Genomic DNA, 21,053 nt, shown 5'->3' on the forward strand with positions numbered 1-21,053 from the left:
CTTGATTAAAAAGTGTATTCAGCACCTCTGTTCTGTGAGCTGCCTTCAGAAATTTGTGCTGAGTACTCCCAGCTGGAAAAAGGGGCCAGGAACATGACAGATAGAGGGTATTGCCATGCACTGGGTGGAACACAGTAGGCGTCATAGACAAGATGCCTGAGGGTGAGACCGTAGCACCTACTCTCTCTATGGTGTTTTCCAAATGTACTGGCATGAGCCTGACTAGAAAACAAGTTTGAAGCTTTGTTTGAAAATGATATAAGTTCAAAACTCATTAGAGGCAGCCGAAACCTTTATTCATCTGACCATATCCTATCTTTGTAGCCTCTTTTCCTAAAATAGGCTTCCCCCTGGCCCTGGACTCCAGCAGCTCCCCCTTGCCACCCTGAAAGTTGCCACAGTATAAAGATGCTTGTTTCTACTTGTTTAGGCACTTTGTGAGTACTCTGTAGGTTGGTATTATACACTTAGTCCTCATAATTTCTGTGAGGTTGGTGTCATTTCTACTTTACAGAAAGGAAAAAGGAGATTCCAAAAGGATAAATAAGACTATATACTACAGAGGGCTGAACTAAAGTTGGGATACAGTCATGCTAGCTCCAGAGCAGGACCTGCCCCCTCAGCGTTGCTGCCCTTTATGGCGTCCATGCCTTAGCTTGGCAGCTCCCTTGACTTGGATGCCCTTGCTCTGCTCTGGCCGGCCCCTACCATTTGTTGGGACCCAGTTACCTCACATGGTAGCTGCCTTCTGAAACCTTTTTTCTATCCTCTCTGGAGGTGTGCTGCTTCCTCTGCTTCCAGCATATGCCACGGCACTAGAGCTGGTTTTATTCTGCCCTTTGTTAAGACATTGGATTGTTTACATGTCTCTACTAGGTTACAAGCTGCCAAGAACCCTACTTCCCCTTCTGTCCCTGTAGTGCAGACCTCCAACAGTGGAAATTCAGGGCATGAAGGAAGGTGGCTGTATTTTTGAATCTCTAGTTTTCCCTCTGACCTGTGTGCAGGTCTGCAATCTTACTGACTGGCTAAGCAGTTGAGTAGTTAATAAGGCAGTGCCAGTTCCAGGTTCTGCTTATATCCCTGACTTAGGGCCATTTGTTTGGTCACTCTGGTCATCAGTTTCTCAGTGGTAAAATGATAAGAATTGGCCTTGGTGATCTGTTGAGATAGCTTCTAACTTTAAATGTCATACAATTATGGTTGTTATATAATAGTAGCTTAATAGAGATGATTAGTATAAATTTTTAGCAATTGAATGTTTATGGAATTAACACTTAATTTAACTTAATCTTTCTAGCAGCCCTGTGTAATGGGTGAAGAAATAGGCTCAGAGTTAACTTGTCCAGGGTCACATGTCTTATACACAAATGATGTGGAACTTCAGATCTCCTTTTCAAAACAGAGTTTGCTTTCAAATTTAATTCTTTATGATGCTGCTTCAAGGGATCTTTAGTGTATGTCTCTGGCCAGTAGCCAAAGCATGGATATGATTCTGATATGACAAGGAAATATCAGCATTTGTTCCTTGGTAATCCACAGATTTAACAGTCATCATTGTTTCTGTTCCAGGGTGCTGTGCCAGGTTCTCTGCTCGTAGCAGTCTCTACATTCACTCCAAGAAACACCTGCAGGATGTGGGTGCTCCAAAAAGCCGTTGCCCGGTCTCCAGCTGTAACAGACTGTTCACCTCCAAGCACAGCATGAAGGCACATGTTGTCAGGCAGCATAGCCGGCACCCAGGTTTGCTTGATTTTTGTCCCTCTTAGAGGGCTACAGAGATGTGTAAGGTCAGCAAGTTTCAGAGAAGCAAAAGTGTGTCATTCCTTCCTTAGCTTCTCTCAGAAGTTGGCTGAGTCTTAGGTTAAGTTAATCTAGTGCAGTGAGGTCTTACCAGTCTAGGGACCATGACTGCTAAACCTGGTGGCCTCTTTCAGACTTTCCTGCCATTTCTTGCCTCTGCTTCTCTGATTCGTCCTTGGAGAACATTCAGTCTTCTATTTTGTTGGCTTTTCCTAGCATATGCCTCAATTCTGTGTCCCCCTGTGACCTAGGAACCCCCTGTGTTCCTCTGCTGTTTTTGTCTTTTTCAGCTGCTCTTTTTAAGTCCCATTGGTTCTTTATGAGCACACCCTTTTGTCTCCTCCATTCCGCTGCTGGAGAAAGTCCTTCAAGATGAGAACAGAGTTGTGTTTCAGGATGTGAATGGGGACAGGATTGTGAGGGCAGAGAGGGAACCGTGACAGTTCTCTGGGAGGTGGGAGGGCCCACAAGATAGCCTTGTTCATTTGGTTGCATGGTGGCATGGAACTTAGAATCCTGCCTCTTGAGGCTGCAGTGCACAGTCCTCTAGTCAGGATGTTGAGAGGTTTGGGTGGCCATGTGGTTGACTCCTTAGAGCACTCTCATCACCCTGCTCTCTGGGGTATGGTGGGGTTGCTGCACCTGGCAGGTCCTAGCTGGTGAAATCCTGGCAAGCTATAGAGTTATCCGAGTGTGTTGCTAATCAGGTCCTGCTCATTGCCACCTGTGTGACAGGCAGCACCAGCCTTGGGGTATAGTCGCTGCCTAGCTGTGTGATCCTGGCCAGGGAGTAGGCCTGCCAGCTCTGGTTTGTCCATCTTTCAAACATGGAATTTGAGTGGTTCTCATATTGCAATGTCTTGTTAAAGTGTCTAGAATAGGGCTTGATGAGTAGTTTAGTTCAGTGAATGTTTGTGCCCTTCCTGTGGCTTTCTCTGATCCCATTAGTGTGGTCACTTCTTTCCTCCTTTGGCTGTAACAGTGATTGCTTTGTATTTAAAGACACTGTCCTTCTAGACACTAGGTAGGTATCTTGAGGACTCGTGTTAGAGGCTGTCAGCTCGGCTCACAGGCCAGTCAGGTTCCTTATGCTGATGTTCAGAGGCCCTCAGTGATTGACTGTGTTCCTGCCTCTGTCTTTAAAACTTACTTGCCCAACTGTAAACTGGTGGTCTGTGATACCATGTACCTGGCCTCTCTGCTCCTTCCCCTTTCCTAGCCTGGCTAATACAGAAGTCAGCAACAGCACTGTTTATTCTCTGGATATGAGAACCTCTCAGGTGCTTCTGTAGTGCTTGTTTTCCAGGCTCCGAATTTATGATGTGACATTGACTTACTCGAGTCATTCTTCCCTGCCATAAGTTAGGGGTGGGTAGATGACCAGGTGCTGGCCCAGTGTTTGCCTCATGAGAAATAAGTGCTTGGGAACGTCCATTTTTTGTGGACCAACTTTGCCAGGGGCTGCCCTGGATTACCCTTTTGAGTTTCTCCTCATAGTGGTCCTGGGATCGGGGGTTCCTAACCGCTCTGTCAATGACAAAGAAACTGAGATAGAAATGAGAAGGATTTGCTAGAGGTCACATAGGCAAAGAAGGGCTGGAACAAGGCCAAAATTGTAACCTTATGTTAGATGCTCTATTAATTAATGTTAATGATTTTTGAATATTTGGTTCTTGTACATAGCAGGCTCCAGTAAAAGTGGAATTAATAAAGTGCTGACTAGGAAATTTTTGGACAAATCGCTGTTTGCACTAAGGTTATTATTAACCTTTTCATAGGGAGCTGATTCCTCAGAATTGTCAAGGGAATTTTTGGAAAGTTTTGAAAAAAAGATAATTTTGATTTTTAATTTTTCCAAAGAATCACTGACATTTTCTTTCAGAATGTCTCATCACTAAGAGATACTTAAGAAGTAATAATATATTGATCCTACATTTAAACTTTGAAGTAATATGACAGTTAAAGAAGATATATTCTGAATTTGATTATTTAAAATTTATTTGGGGGGCTTGTCTAGAGTAGATTCTTTCATAGGTTTGCATGATAAATATAATGGGCACTCTGACCTGGTGTCCACAATTGGAAAATAAGAATTTGGGATTAGCTAATGTTTGGTATGGGAGGAACAGAGCCAGGAACTGGGAGCCTGTTTCCTCTGGCTGGGACGTGGCACATTCTAGAAGTTGCAGGTAGGAATTTCTTAAGAATAACATCAGATCCTTGTTTGGCTCTGGATTTGGCATGATTGAGTGCACTTGTATATAAACCCCCAACTTGAATATTCATTGAAATTTTAAAAAAGTATGCCAGTGTTCATTATTCCTCCAGGGATATTCTGATTATTTGGATTAATTGGATAACTAATAACCAAATGATTAGAGTATTGGGACCAGTAAGACTGAATGAAGAGGGATCTACTAGAATTGTTTCTACAGTAATTATTAAATGTTGCTTAAGGCCCATCAGGCACTGTGCCTGGTGCTGAAGTACAAAGATGGTCAGACAGACTGTACCCTCAGGATGATCATAGCAGGGGGTGGGGGGAGTATTAGAGACTGGGGGTAGAAAGGTGGTAGGGAGAGGGGAGTCTGTCTCTAGAGTGCCTGCGGGACCAGATCTCTAGTTCTCTGCAGCTCCCTAGAGCTGGGGCCTACTGGCCAATTTTTTTTCTCCATTCACCACCCCCAAATGACTCAAATCTGTTTTGGAGTGGCAACTAGTTGTACAGTGAGGCATAGAGTTTGATGAGACATGAGCTGATACAAGCTAATTCCAAAAATATTCTCAGAACTAGAGTTCACCTTGGGTCTGACTTCGCAAGATTTGGATGCCATGGAAAGTTTTACAGTCTTCTCAGGGGTAGCTGTTGTACAGCAGAAGGTATACAGGATTTAAAGCCAGAGAAGACATGGCTTCAAGTTCTGTTACCCATTAATGTGATTTCAGAAAATGTTATTTTCTCTTGAATTATTTCTTCCATCTGGAGACATTCCTGTCAGCTCTAGGATTTGAGACAACATATGCAAAATGCCTTATGTGTCATCAGGCTTTCTTCGTTGAATGCTGCTTTTGATGTGCCAGGCAGCAGGGTCAGGAATTAGGCAATAGATGTTGTCTTGATGGGTTGCCTAATATCTTGTGTACAAATAAAACTTCCTAGTCTTCTGCCCTGGCTGGTGTAGCTCAGTTGATTGAGTGTGGGTCTCCAAACCAAAGGGTCACTGCTTTGATTCCCAGTCAGGGCACATGCCTGGATTGCGGGGCAGGTCCCTAGTAGGTGGTACATGAGACACAACCACATGTTGATGTTTCTCTCTCTTTTTCTCCTTTCCTTCCCCTCTCTAAAAATATATAAATAAAATCTTTAAAAGCAAAACAACTTCTTAGTCTTCTAAGGGCATAAAATAACTGGACTGTTTATTCCTTTTCAGATCTCTTCCCTCAGCTAGGAGCTCAAAGTTCTCTTCCAGTCAGTGAACTTGGCAGCCCAGGCCAAAGTGAGCTCAACAACATAGACCTGGCAGTACTCTTCTCCGATGTACCTGCTGATGGTAGTAGTGCAGCAGGGGCCTCGGATGAGGCACTGACCCCTGGAATCCTGACTATTGATGTGACTTCTGTGAGCTCCTCTCTTGGAGGGAACCTCCCTAATAATAGTTCCTTAGGGCCAATGGACCCACTGGTCTTGGTGGCCCACAATGACATTCCTCCAAGCCTGGACAGCCCTCTTATTCTTGGGACAACAGCCACAGTTCTTCAGCAAAGCAACTTCAATATGGATGATATGCAAACTGTAAGTGCAGGAGGATTAGGCTGTTTGGTAGCTCTGCCTGTCAAGAACTTGAGTCAGGACCCACGGGCTTTGACTTCCAGCAGCAGTTTGGCAGTGAACACCACCACACTGACCTCTTCAAGCAACCTCCCAGGGAATACCAGTGTCCCAGAATTGCTGGCTTCAATCAAAGTGGAACCAGACTTACCTCCTGGCCCTGAAACTGTCAGGCAGCAAGAACAAAGCAGAGAGGTGCCCCGGCCTGTGTTCTCCAGCCCTCCAGAAAAGCACAGTCCTCAGAGAGACACAGGACTCAGTGCAGGGACTGGCAACTTTTATTTGGTATGAAGTGCTATATTCAGTCACTGCCACATAGCCCACTTCTCTTACACTTAATTTTGAGGATGTTCTGGATTAATCATTTATGTACAGACATTTCTTACTCTTTGTGAAAGAATGGAGCCCTGGACTACCAGTTTGGAAATCTGAATTCTGATCCTGAGTCAGAACTGATTAGTTTTTATAACCTCGAGCAAATCGCTTAACCTGTCTGAGCCTAAAAGTCTCATTTCTAAAATGAGGGGGGTTGGCTAGATGATTTCTAAGGTCCTTTTGAGTGCTGTGATTACTTGATAATATGTTTCTTTTCCTGAAAAAAAAATTGGTAGTATTTCATAATGTTGAAATAGTCTGCCTTTGTGCTTTTCACATAATAACAAGTCCTTAGACTTACTAATAAGCAGAGTAAGGGGGATCTTGTTATCAATTGTCTTTAGAGTTTTAATGGAAATTTTAAAATCATGCAAAACAATTTTTTTAAAAGAATTAGAGTTAGGGGGGAAAATAGTGGTTTGTGAACCTTTGTTTCTGGAGGGTTATGAGTAGTTCTCCAGTTTTGAGGCTTGACAGTTAATATCCTTTATATCAGTTTTACATTTAATATAATTTAAAAATAATTTAAAGATTCTTGGAGAAGTCTGATTTCTTTCCTCAGGTTCATATGGGAATGATCAAATAGGTCTTTTTCTTTGTGTCACAGGTTAAGTTTGATAGTGATATTGATCAAAATATTAAATCTTACCACAACTTCTAAAAAAAAGTTTAATTCTCTGAATTAGGATCAATTTGAGGGATGTGGTAACCATCCACCATGGAGCCAGCTTTTATGTCTTTTGAGAGAACCTCCATCTCTGTCTAGCTTTGTCTGGTGTCTTATTTATTGTGGGGGCATATCTACATGTGCTAATCTCTGCTTCAGCAGCTACAGCAGTTGCCTAGTGTGCAGGTGCCTGGGCCTGGAGGGGACATGGCTAAGGCTCATTTTGTAGGGTGTCACTGCCTGAGTGCAGGGCCTCAGTACCTTGGGAAACAGTAGTTCTCTGGTGTCATTGCATCATCAGAGGCCTAACTGTGGGTGGGGACAGGAGGAGCCACCATGACCTTGATCCTTGATCCATTTTCTTGCTAGCTGAGTGACGTTGGGCTGCCTCGATTTTCTGACCACAGATGGTGTGTGTTGAATGGGTTACAGGTATGCCATGAGCTGTTTAGGGTTGTTCTTTCTCTTTTTGTAGTGGTAAGTATTAACATGTTTTTCTTATAAAACATTCACAAACTCAGCTGAAGTCCTATTTAAATACTGTAATACTGTTTGACTCCCTCAATAAACTTCCTGAATTCATAACCAATTATTGCTTTGGTCTGTAAAACACTGAGTTGAGCACCTGCCACTGGAGTGGCCTCTGCAGTAGGTACATGAAATAGGACCTCCAGGTCTGTCATACAAGTATTATGTGGCATGCTCTGAAAAACGTTGGCAAGTGCTGCAGTAAATTAATCTTGAATCACTGAGGGAAGACTGGTTATTTGTTTCAGACAGCAGAGAAGTATGTAATTCATTTTTTAACAGTTTCTGTATAAAATATTTTAATGTTTTAGACTTTGGAGGAATAAGCTTTGAATATCTGGGTAATAAAATTATATATATTGTTCCAACTCTGACTTCGTTTAGCTATCACTATAATTGTACATAGTATTTGATTCTCAGTGAGCCTTTGCTGGAGATTCTCAAAGAGTATTCGACTTTGCTCTGTTCAGGAAGCAGAATTACTACATATTGGTAGTTCCCTCCCGTTGCTGTTTCGGTCAAGTGACTGACACACTTTTCTTTGATCTCAGGAAAGTGGGGGCTCAGCAAGAACTGATTCCCGAGCCATTCAACTAATCAAGAAAAAAAAGCAGAAAGGAACTGGGAGCAATGCAGGTGAGGCTGTGTGTGCTGCAGTGCTGGGGGAGTGAAGGTTCTGATAGCTTGGGGCTTAATTAGGGACAGGAGAAATACATAGAATGGATATTTTCTATGTTCTTTGTGTTACTTTTATGTTCGGAATGCCCTTTCAACTTCTTAGTTTTTATGTGAATTTAAGAAAAAAAGTTACAAAATTCCTAGCATCAGTGTGGACATGTTTTATTTAAATAAAAAGCTGAGTAAAAGTTAGTGGTTGCAAACTTCAGTGTTTGTTACCTGGTAGGCTGCAAGTTAAAGAGCGAAGCAGACCATGTGTCAAAAGTGGAGGTGGAAATCTGATGATAAATGGCTGCTGGCCCTTGAGCTTGGTATTTGGGAAGACTCTGAGGACAGCTGCTGCTGACCGAGCCAGCCTCTAGGCGGCATGAGTCATTATGGGTACCTAGTTTAGTTATGATGAAGTCTTCTAATTTTAAAATGTCAGCAACATTTTTGGTTTTTAAAAAAACACTAAGTAGACACAATAAGACCTGATAGTTTGTGGCCTCATGCATCTATATATTCATCCATCCTGAAAATGGAATAGTGGGACACAGTGTTTAGAGAAAACTACAGTAAATTCTTTTGTAAAGATAACAGTGAATTATCGTTAATGCTTTTATTTTATACATTTTATTTGTCTTTTATATTTATCTAAAATGTGTTTTTAAAATATCAGGGGGTATGGAGGATTAGCAATATAATTTTATTATCTTTCTGTCCTTAATAATATGGGGCTTTTTCTTTAAAATAATGATAACTCCTTTAGTTTTCTTAAAGCAAACATTGCCCTGTAAGGTATGTTGTACATGTCAGTGTTCATTGTGACTGAGCAAGAGTTACTACCTCCATAGTTCACAAAGTGCCCAAATAGGACTTTTGGAGATGATAATAATGAAAGAAAGTATGGTGCTGGTGATCTATAGAATGACATTCAGCACATATTAGGCAAAATTGATGAAGGAAACCAAATGCCTTTATTTAACCTGATAGTAATCTCAGCTTGAAGAAAAAAGTGCAATGAACATTCAGGTATATAATACATGTTATATCCATTGCATTGCTTTGGAGTTGCATTTGTAGATGTGGTTTTACATTTTTATTTATTTTTTTAATATTTCAGCATTTTTTTAAAAAGGGACATTGAAAAAACATAGCCCCATATTAATTATACTAGTATCACTTCATTAAAATGAATACTATTTTCTTAATGTCAGTATGTAGCAAGTGGTCAAATTTTAATTGTCCCAAACCCCATAAATTTTTTTTTTTAAGATTTCACTTATTTATACTTAGAGGGGAAGGGAGGGAGAAAGAGAAGGAAAGAAACATTAGTGTGTGGTTGCCTCTCGAGTGCCCCCCCAGGGATCTGGCCTGCAACCCAGGCATGTGCCCTGACTGGGAATTGAACCGTTGACCCTTTGGTTTTAGGCTGTCACTCAATCCACTGAGTCATATGAGCCAGGGCCCATAAATGGTTTTTAAAACTGTTTGAATCAGCATCCCAATAAAGCTCATTTATGACTATGGGTTGACATGTTTCTTAAGTTTCTTTTACATCTGTAGGCTTCTTCCATCTCCCTCCTGTGTATTTGTTGGAGAATCTCGCCAGTGTGGATTTTGCTGATTGTGTCACTGTGGTACAGTTTAACAGGTTTCTGTCTTGTATGTTTCCTGTAAATTAGTAATTACATCTGTGGGCTTGGTTTGATTGAAGTTTGATTGGGGGGGGCGGGTAGCAAAATGCTTACCAGGTGGTAGGGGGCTCTTCCAGGGGTCCCTGACGTCTTTGTTAGCAGCTATTGATGACCAGTAGATTGATTAGGGGTTGCAGAAAGATGATATTCTATCATTCCTTTTAAAATAATGAGTTAGTTTCTTAGCACCTTCCAGTAGTGGTCAAAATGTTTTTAGACACTTGTTGATAAACATTTTACACATTTTTATGGGAAGAAATCTAGAACCTGCCAAGTATTCAAGCTTCATATGTTGAAGGCAGGAGAATTTTCCTGTAAGTGCCAGCCACATACCTTCCTTGAAAAGCCCTCTTGAAGTATAACCAGTTGAGAGAGAGAAGAATGAAAATACAGACGCATAGTTCCTTTTCCAAAACCCTTGGGACTAACTGTGTTTCCACCCCACACCAGCCATTAAATGTTTCTCTTGTTGGCAATATTCCATATGTATTATTTATTTGTGTCCTCCATTTGTGGTGCTCTTCATCCAGCCTCCCCTCATATCTCCCACAATCAGTGTATTTACCTAACTCATGATCATGGCCACTGTTCTATTACATGGACTGCAGATTTTATTTGGGTTTGACCAGTTTCCTACTAGTGTCTTTTCTGTTCCTACATTTCATTTGGTTGTCACGACACTTTAGCCTTCTCCAGTCTATGTCTGTTCCTCAACCCTTCCTTGCCTTTCATGATGCCTATGAAGAGTACTGGTTCCCTAGTCTGGAATATCCCTCCATTTGGATCTGTCTGATGCTTTTTCTTGATTTGACTGAAGTTATGGACCTTTTGAAGCCAAAGTGGGGTGTCCCCATTGCATTGTGTCAAGGTACATGTAATCAACGTGTAACAGATAATACTAACCTTGATCAGGGTTAAGGTATTATCTGCCAGGTTTTCCCATTGTGAAGTTACTATTTTTTCCTATAATTAATAAATATTTATTTGAGGTAGATACTTTGAGATGGTGTGTAGATCTTGAGGGTCTATAAGATCACCCTCATTTTTCACATCCAAATGCAAGTTTGATGGTCTCCAAGGCCACTCTTAGGTTCAGTAATTTTCTAGAAGGGCTCAGAAATCACAATTATGGTTTACTGCAGTGAAACAACACAGAATAAAATCAGCCAAGGGGAGAGGGGCGTAAGGCAGGGTGCAGGACAGTTCCCAGAGTGAAGCTTCCAGTTGACCTGTCCCGAGAGTTGTGGACAGTGCTAACTCCTCCCACTGTGTGACAACACACAGGGTATTGTCAGCCAGGGGAGTTCACCTGAGTCTTGCTCTCCAGCTATTGAGCAGGGCCCCAGGCCTCCACCATAAGTCACATTGTTAGACTACTTGAAGTGGCCCAGGGCCCGAAGGTAAACAAACACATCTACCAGACAGGACATTCCAAGGACCTTGAGATTAATTTCCAGAAGCCTGGAGTGAAGGCCACACCTCACCTTGGGCAAGGTTAATCCATTTCCACACACTGTGTAGATACCTTGTTTCTCTTTCAGTCTCTCACTAAGTCAACACTCAAGGGTAGATTTGCCTGCGATATTATTACTGTGGTGTTCTAAAGGTGATTTTCAGTTTCCTTCATTCCTTGTACATTTATTAATTAGAATTTTCCTATAAGGAAGAGCTGTCCCTTCTCTCCCATTCATTCAGTTACATCAATATGTATGCAAAGGTATTTCTTTTATCCTTTAGGTTATTACAATATTGTATTTTTAAAAACTTTTTTTATTGTTGTTTAAGTACAGTTGTTTCCATTTTTCCCCCACCACTCCCCCCACCCCTACTTAATTTTTTCAGTATTTATTTTAATCAGTATTTATTTTAATGCTCAGATTGTTCCAGCTTTGGCCACTGGTAGCAATTTTGGTTGGATCCTTTCAACATGCCTCCATCCTGGTGTTTTAGGGAGACACTTCCTACTTTTTGGTTCCACCAGACTTGTCTTATATTGTCCCTAGCTCAGTCCTAGAGTCTGTCACTCTCCAAGGAGCCCTGTTCCTTTTATTGGAGAGTGATATCTGAAACTGAGGTCTAGGCTGTGGGTGTGCTCGTTGTCCCTGCTACCAGGGTATCATTGCATCTAGGCTCTCTTGGCAGATGCTACTAGGAGATATATTTATGTTTTATATTGGGTTGGCCAAAACGTTCATTTAGTTTTTTTCTGTACGATGGCTCTAGTAGTGCTTAGTTGCTTTAACTTCATTCAAAACAATTTTGTTGGATTGTATTGTGACAGCTGTCATATCAGCGTGCATTAAAAAATCACCAAAATTGTTGCATTTTTGTGCAGTCCTTTTAATTGAAGATGGAAGAATATACAGAACATTTTTTACATATTATGCTTTATAATTTCAAGAAAGGTAAAAACACAACTCAAATGCAAAAAAAGATCTGTGCAGTGTATGGAGAAGGTGCTGTGACCAATAAAATATGTCAAAAGTGGTTTGTGAAGTTTCTTGTCACTACTGACATTTTGGCCAAGTAATTCTTTGCTGTGGGGCTGTCTTATGCATTGGAAGATGTTTAGCAGTGCCCCTGTCTTCTATCCACTGGAAGCCAGTAGCAGGAGATAACCAACATACTCCAAAGCAATAAAGTTATTGGTGAAAATGAAAAATATGTCCAAATCACTGGGCATATTTGTCCAAAAATATTTTTGCCCAAAAATATGTCCAAATGAAAAATATGTCTTTTATTTTAAGGAAGAAACCTAAATGGACTTTTTGGCCAACCCAATATTATGTTATATATATCAATAGAATATATAACCTGCACTAGCTATGCTTTAACAGAATATTTCACATTTTAGAATGGAAATATGGTACATATGTTCTGTATTTGTTAACATGCCTAGTTACTACCTTGGCATTTTTCAGTGAAATATATTCATGTAAGTGGGATCAACTAAGATTATAAATAGTTTCACAGGTGTTACTGCTAAATTATTTTTGGCACCAAATTTAAGGGGGGGAATGTAGATTTTGGAACTTCCTGGGTTTTTGGATTGTGGTATAATAAGTCCAGGAACAGTGAGGTTACAGGTTAACAGGACTATTAATGGAATTAAGTAATTTGAACATAGTCTGGACTTCACATTATCAGTGTAGTGAAGTCCAAAGTGCATATGCTGATTCTTAGAAAATGTGCAATCTGAATGATTTGAAAAATAAGATATAGGATCTAAAATCTAAGACCCTTCCCATTGGGTTGCTCTTGAATGTACAAAATAAAATTGTGCTATTTCTTTATCTTCAATATTGAGGTCCCCCCTCAGAATAAACCAAGAATATTTTCTCAGCATAAAAAGTCAAGAGAAACTTTTATTCTTGAAGCTGATAGTTAGCAAAATAAGCTTTAAAAAAGTGTAACCAATTTTAGAACTATAAACATCCGTATTATATAAACATCTATTTTCTGTACTCTTTAACAGTAGGGGGCGGGAAAGAAAACAGTGCTTACTGGAAGAGACGGTAAACAGTAAAACACATGTTAGGGGAGTCATACAACAAAAGTGTAAACAAGTGTGAGTCCCCTAACTTTTTTTTATTTTTTTGACTGAGTCAAAGAACAGAATCCCAACTTCGTGTTGTCTAGAAAACGCACATTTTGGATGTTAATATTTAGGAATGTTAAAATTAAGATAAGAAAACAAAAGAAAAGCCAGAATCACAAAGCAGAGGCTCATACTATTAGTATTACTTTTTTTTTTATTCCTTATCTGATGATATGCTTATTGATTTTAGAGAGAGGGGAAGAAGGGAGGGAGAAAGAAAGAGAAACATTGTTTGGTTGCCTCTCACACGTTCCATGACTGGGACCAAACCTGAACGTAGGCACGTGCTATGACCGGGAATTGAACCTGTGACCATAAACTGCTGGTGACCTTTGGTTTGTGGGACAGTGCTCCAGCCAACTGAGCCACACCAGCCAGGGCAATACTACTATTATTAAAAGCATACAATTTAAAGATGATGACTTGGGGCAGAGAAGATTTTCCCTGTTTTTGATTGCTCTCCACATATGATGAACAGCAGAACTATAAAAGACTTCTGGCCATTTATGTGAATATTTATATGAAGGCTTACATTATCAAACATTAGAAAGTAAAACTGATAGAAATCTAGGATTGGATAAATAAAAACCAATATCTGAGGTAATTAACTCATTTACAAATGAAGCAGAAAAAGATACAAAAGATGTTTACAGTGGGAATAATAAAGTTGATTCAATAGATCCTATTCCTTGAACATGGAATATTTATAGAAATTAAACTGAACAAATTAGGCCATCAGAAAAAGCATTACAAAATTGTTAGGCAAAAATCCCCAGCCTGATGGTGTATGTATTTGACCATAATGTGATAAAATAGAAAGTAAAAATTACTTGGAAAACAAAAGAAAACCTACCAAATTCTTGGGTAAAAGAAGCAATAAAATCTAATTACAAATGCTTACAGAAGAAATGGATAGCCAAGTGGTTTTATGTTTGAACTCTTGAGCAAGCAGCTGCTCTGTCTTCAGTTTTCTCCTTTGTAAAACAGTAATAGAAGCAGCTATATTGGATTCTTGTGGGGAATAAGTGAGATAATACTGGTAAAGTGCTTACAAGTACTCCAAATCTCAGCTATTTACCGTTGTTAAGGATGAAAGGTAGGGGATATGGCTAAAGCCAGACAGAAGTTTATGCATTGCTTGCCTTCCTATTAAGTAAGAGAGAGAACAAATCTAAGAGGAATCAGAATTCTGAATTTTGATGCTTAAGTTGACAAACTATTCAGTTGGGCTAAACAAAAAATCTTTATGTCTATATAGCCCCCAGCTTGTCAGTTTCTACCACTGAGCAGTATCACCAAGAAAAAAAAGTGTAAGTGAATTTCACAGATTCAAAAAAAAATAAGTATCATTGAAACTCTGATAATAAATTGGAGTGCTTGCAACAAAATGCACACTTTCCAGGAAAACAAAAATTATCATTATTCAAAAATAAGAACTGTGAGTAAAGTTAGTATTTCAGAGTCTCATGCTTGCCTATTACACAGCTTCTGCTTGTCCATGGTATATGTGTAGTAGCCGCTGTTCTAGTGTTTTTGTGGAAAATAGGAAACTCCCCATGATCTGGGTACAAAGCTTGCCAAGGATACCCCATGAAAAGAGAGCTGTACGTTGATGTTTATGACAATTGATGGAAATGTTCTCAAAATACATAGGATCTGGCAATAAATTTAATATTCTGACTAGTGGGGTTTAGATCCATAGCTCGAGGATATTTCAGTGTTTTCACTCTTTATCACAATAGGTTGGTGAAGAACTTCATTATTTTTTCCCAATGGATTCTGTATCCATTACTGATGGAAATAGAATGTAATAAAAATTCTGAATCCCAAACCAAGAGCCAATATAATACTTAATGGTGAGTTAGCAGACATTCTATGTGCATGCAAGAATTACATTGGTTACCATTATCACCCTTGGTATTTAATTTTTCTGGAGGTTCTTGCTATTGAAATAAAGCAAGAAAGATAAATTAAAATGATAAGGAGGAGACATACAATAATTTGGATATTATTTGATTGTTTATTAGAAAACTCAAAAGAATCAGCCCTGGGCGGTGTGGCTCAGTGGATTGAGTGCTGGCCTGTGAACCAAAGGGTCACTGGTTCGATTCCCAGTCAAGGCACGTGCCTGGGTTGCAGGTCGGGTCCCTGGTCATGGGTATGTGAGAGACAATCACACATTGATGTTTCTCTCCCTCTCTTTCTCTCTCCCTTCCTCTCTTTCTAAAAATAAATAAATAAAATCATTTTTTGAAAGAAAATTCAAAAGAATCAACTGAAAAATTAGAACTTAAAGGATATTTAAGTGACCAGTTTTAAAATAAATGTATAACCATCTGGAGTGTACTGTGTGGCACCAGGAGCTAATTAGGAAATACAGTGGAGAAAATACCTCATTGACAATAGCAACAAAAATGACAAAGTATCAAGGAGGAAATTTCAAAAGTGTGCAGGACCTGAGTGGAGGAGACATAAAACTTGACCAAAAAGGAGACAAGGCAACTCCTTCCTTCTGATACATATCCCTGCTAGGGGCCTGAAACAACACAGATACCACTGCTTGCATTCTGATGGGGGGTGAGGTTGGAGCATTTGATAAACAAGAAAAACTGTAAATCAGATGATAAATGTGAATAAAACAAGAGAATAAAATGTGATAGATTCCAGTTTTAAAAAGGTAGATGCCTCACAGAAGGTGACATGGAGGAGGTGAGGGAGTGCCTGGACAGGTCTGCATGAAGAAGTGCTAATGAGCCCCTTAGGCTGGAGGGTACTGTCAGCAGAAAGGCCTTTGTTGGCAGAGCCAGGCAGCCTAGGGGAGAATTTTTGGGAAGTGGTCAGAGAGCTGGTGGGAGGCAGGCTGTTTAGGGCCTCAAGGTCATTATCAGAACTTTGGCTTTCACTCAGGTGGGAAAACAGGCATAATTAGAAAAGTGACATGATATTTTTTAAGGGATTCTTCCGGCTGCTCTTCTGAAAAATAAAAGGCATTGGGCATTGAGAACAGGTAGAAGTTTCTTGTAGCCCTCCAGCAAGAAATGAGGGTAGCTGGTATTAGACTGTCACTCAACAGTGGGTAGAGTTGCTGACAGCTGCGTGTTTTATGAGAGAAGTCATTGCAGACATGCTAACTCTTTCCATGGTATTATAATACAGTTCCATTTGAAATTCCTGAGAGATTTCAGAGCAATTGTGTAAGAAGCTATGGATAAGGACTTATAAGGAAACATGGGGAAACTAGCATATAGGATTTGCATGTTGCTTGTTAGGGCATCTCATAAGCTATAATTAAAGCTGGTTGTGCTGGTGGCCTGTAGGCAGACAGGACACCAGATCTACACACACTGAGACACAGGCCTAAGACTACAAACCTCTGTGTGTATAAAGGTGGCTCTTCCAATTACTGACAAATGAGTGATGACCTTTTGGGGAAAAAAATATATAAAAATTCCCTACAAGATAAAGAATGAAGATGAGAGATTTAAGGTTGTTTTTTTTTTTTAAACATGGAAAGCTGAAATAATAGTCAACACTTTGTTCTCTTCTGTGTGCTACCTCATATTGGATCCCTAAATATAACCTTCTAAGGCAGGGATGTCAAACTTATGTTCACCGGGGCCACATCAGCTTTGTGGTTGCCTTCAAAGGACCAAATGTAATTTTAGGACTGTGTAAATGTAACTACTGCTTAACTAGGCAAGGAGCTTGGCACTGCTGCGGGTGAGAAACAAGGTGCCAGACCGGATAAAACAAGGTGGAGGGCCAGATTTGGCCTGTGGGCCTTGTGTTTGCCACACCTGTGTTCTAAGGTAAGACTGTTATTACTGGACCTTTCTGCAACTAGGCCACCAAGGCCCCTCTCCCCAGCTCACTCACTACTCGGAGGGTACAGATGTCCATAGGGAGGCAGAGGCATGGGCCTTGAAGATCAATTAACATGGAAAGGTTTCTAAATAAGCAGAAACTATGAAATGATAAGAAAGATGACTACTCCTGTAAAAAACTGATATGGGATATGAGCCAGCACTGTGCAGAACGCTGCTAACATGAGGAAGTGTCTTAGCCATAAGCCAACAGAGTATGCTTGGACCTCAGAGGTGAGGAAGAAAACCCAGAGCTTGCACAAGTGTACAGGGAGCAAATTCTCATGCTTTGTTGGTGAGAGCCTCACTGGGGATGCAGTATGACATTTCTGGGGTGGGGGGTCACTTCATAATGTTTTGAAGAGCCAGGGAATATGCATAATGTTCAATCTTGCAATAACATTTATGAATTTTATCTCAAGGAAATACTCAGGTAAATATACTGTACATGTGCCAGCTGCAGCTCTGTGTGGAAGTGTGCGTTATTGAATATTTATAACTCAAACTCCAGTAAAGCTGCACACTTTGTGTATATTTTTGCTAAGTCCATGTTTGTAAGAAAAGCTGGATGTGTTGATAGACATGTTGGTGTATGTATTGGTATAGAAACAAAAATGGCAGAATTAATGCAAGGATAGTGGTCTTTTAACTTAAATTTGTGGATTTTTAAATCATTTTCTTCATTTAAAAATATAGTAATTATGTAATTTAAAAATCAGTATTAATACTACACCCCCCTCCCATTTACATACTGAGAACTAGAGCAGCTGTGCTCCATGAGTGGAGCACACAATGGAAGTTTCTTAAGTTGGACCTGGGGCACTTGGGAGGGCTCCCCATATGTCTCACCAATAAGCTGAGATACGCAGTCTAGAATCAGTTTCCCTTCCCAGAAGGGAGTGGGGATTGAGAGCAGTAGGAAACAGGCAAGGGCCTGGCATTATGGGTTAGGGGCAGCTCTGTAGCTCCTTGATTTTAGCCCAGGTCAGCTTGTCCAACACTGGAAGATAGGCATGTGGGCAGAGGGTGAGGTGAGACTACTGCACTTGGTGCTGCTGGTCAGTCTACATAGCTGGAATGTTGGAGTAAACAATTGGGTTCAAATGAGCCCTGAAATTAGGCTAGTGATCTACTTTTTAAAATATATACATGGACTTTTTTTTACATTAAAACACAAATCTTTGTGCATGTAAGTTACAAAGTTGCTCCCTTTTGTTCCTGTTGCTGCTGTGATGAGAGCAGAAGGACCACACTGAGGAGGACAGGAAAAGTGCCCTGGTGTGGCTGTCAGTTAACTAGGGAGTTACAACAAGCAGTTGTGACTTTTTTCCAAAAGAGAATTTTGGTAACCTTCACATGGACATTGAATGTAAAGGCCAGTGTGGCTTATGAATGTGAGTGATGTCATGAAGTGACCCGCCGCCCCCCCACCCTCTGTTGGTATGGATGAGGAGTCTTGATTACAGATCCAGAAACAGTGCCCTAGTGATATGGAGGAAAGTGTGTCATCATCACTTGGGGGGCTTTTCACACCCTGTAGACCCTGTTTAGGCACCCTGGGGCAGATGTAGCCTGTGATGGGGAAGGAAAGTGGATTTTGGACTTTTGGTGACATGGGTTGGGGGCCTCTGCTCTGAACTCTTTTTTAGATGAGGGATGTGTTGGCTTCATCTGGCCGTGGTAGTTCCCTATGCTGACCTTCACTTTCCTGGGCTTAGAGCCCTTTAGGCTAGGTAAGCACAGCTGTCTGCTTTGGAAAGCTACTCAGAGCATGAGCCTTTTACAGTATACTCATGGGCAAGGCCATATTCCTCTCTGGTCATTGATCCCTTGGGCACAAGGAGTATGTCTGTTCACGGACTCTAGCTGTGGTTTTAAAGGCTGGCATAGCTGGAAATCTCCCAAAGTATGGTAAAAGGGGTTGGTAACAGTGACATTCCTGTTGTATTGGTAGAGAATTGTGACTCCTCTCTGTGAACAGGCTGTGAGTTGAGGTGTCCAGCTGAAAGCCCTCTTTAACAGGTCTCTACTTCTTATACAGAGGAGGTCTCTGTTTAACCAAAAAATGTAATCAGCTTTGTTACACATAGAAGAGCTATGCTGTCCATGTGACCCATGGTGACAACACCAAGTGGCAGTGTCTAGGGATTCAGAGCACTAATTGTGGAGTCAGAAATGGGGGCTGAGGTCTGCTCCTCTGGATGCAGTGGCCTTGGGCAAGTGTCCAGCCTCTGGATGCAGCATTATCCTCTGTGAAAGAGGGACACATATGGGAGCTGCCCTTCTAGGTGGTTGTGAGAGTCATGTGCAAAGATTCTTACAAAACATTCACTCTAGGGCTAATGAGAGCCCCAGTGATAGGTTTAATTAAATGTATGTTTTGCTTATCACATCTTCTATATGTTCATTTAATGTTTTTGTTGGAGCAGAATAAAGAAGACAGTGGCAGGGCTTTGTGTGTATGTGCTTTTAGGTCCTGTCCCTGAGAGCTTACCTGACAAAATTAGGTATTGTGACCTTGGGCAAAATCCCTGCTCTGTTTAGGTGTGCCCTCCTTGCTCCCTGAAGTCTGACCCACCATTCTCTGCCCAACATGTACTCTAGTGGTCCTGAGCTGCTGATGTTGCTTGGACACACTTGGTCCTGCAGCCTACCCCAGTTTTCTCTGTCACTCTGGGAGCTCCTGTTAATCCTTTCTATGTGCCATTTGACTTTCCCATCCTTGGAGACTCCTTCTCAGACTCTCAGCCAGGGTTGGCCTGTGAGAACATTGATAGGAGACTAGGCAGAGGGAAGAGGGGAAACCAGTTCCTCTTTTGTGCTCTGCTTTGTTAGGAATTTTATGATAATGCCCATGTCTCCTGTGGTTTCAGTTCTTGCTGGGTTGCCCCTGATGTAATTCTGGATCCTATACACTGTCCTTGTTTCTGGACTTGTGTGCTTTTGCCTTCCTGGTGTGCCCATCTGGCTATTTTCTTGTTCCTTAGTGTACTGTTGCTGATGTACCCCATTGTGTGCATGAAGTCCCTCTGGGTGCAATAAGCTAGAGTGTTCCTGTGGTCCTGATGGGACCCTGACAGCTTCCCTAACTAAAAACAGTTTGTCAAGGGCGATTGACTGCATTATGGCACTACAGTATCCCCCAAACCTTGCTCAGGTCTCTTGGCAGTAAGCCCCTCACGGTTCCCAGGGTACTCTGTATTCCTTCATCATTGTATTTTGATTGTGGGTTTGTCTGTGTGACCCTGAAAAACAAACATCTGCATCTAGAATACACCAGCCATTGTAAGCACTATGGTAAGACTCATCATTATTAGCACAGTATATAATGTAGTAAACATTCAGTCAGTATTTATGGAAAGAACATAAACAGGTTGCTGGTAACTGGAGACATTCAAATAAAAGCCATTCATTTAGCCCACTTCAGTGCTAAACCTGACAGGTATGACCACTAAAGATCATGGTACCCAGTATTGTTTGGGAGTTCCTTCCATCTGTTAGCCCCTGGAGTCCTCACAGTACCAGTACCCCATTTTCTGGATGAGGAACTTAAGGCAGAGAGAGATTAACTTGATGGGAACTATATAGCTAGTGGCTGACCAGACCAGGAGTCAAACCCTCAGCTATATAATACACATAGGAACTATCACCTTCAAGTGCAGTGGACCTGGAACTCCCAACTAAGTAAACTAGTACTTAGACTCTGGGTCATTAGGACTTGTCCAAGGTTCTGGGTGGGTGGGGTTAGACAGCTATCAGCATTATCTGCCACATCAGAAGACCAGAGGAGAACCACATTCTCTTCCCTGATGCCAAAAAAGGCGGCCAATAATTTCTCATCACTGCTGGTTTTTTTTCTTTTAATCACAATCCTTAATCAACTATGAACCAAAAACATTTCCCTAATGAGAGCAAGTCAGACTAACAGTGTCAGTGGGAAGTGTTCATATTACAGTCTGGAGAAGAGGCAACCAAACCAACAATGCAATGATATTGGACACTTTTATAGGAAGTTTAGAGAAAAATAGGGAAT

The 21,053-nt window shown here is 41.0% G+C and overlaps 1 protein-coding gene across 7 annotated transcripts in view; it reads left to right on the forward strand.

Moving 5' to 3' along the window:
• Positions 1 to 21,053, forward strand: part of ZXDC (ZXD family zinc finger C) — a 46,174-nt gene that overhangs the window by 12,131 nt on the left and 12,990 nt on the right. For 6 of the 7 annotated variants that reach the window (XM_045849616.1, XM_045849618.1, XM_045849622.1 and 3 more), the window contains 3 exons: positions 1,573 to 1,743; positions 5,235 to 5,917; positions 7,754 to 7,838. In XM_045849616.1, coding sequence (XP_045705572.1) covers positions 1,573 to 1,743; positions 5,235 to 5,917; positions 7,754 to 7,838 — 939 coding nt within the window. Of the gene's footprint in view, positions 1 to 1,572; positions 1,744 to 5,234; positions 5,918 to 7,753; positions 7,839 to 9,428; positions 10,028 to 21,053 lie in introns of those variants that run through there. The other variant, XM_045849619.1, reaches the window with a different exon arrangement.

This window comes from Phyllostomus hastatus, unplaced genomic scaffold (assembly GCF_019186645.2).
Source record: "Phyllostomus hastatus isolate PE091 unplaced genomic scaffold, TTU_PhHast_1.1 phas_contig_80, whole genome shotgun sequence".
Classification (NCBI taxonomy): Eukaryota; Metazoa; Chordata; class Mammalia; order Chiroptera; family Phyllostomidae; genus Phyllostomus; species Phyllostomus hastatus.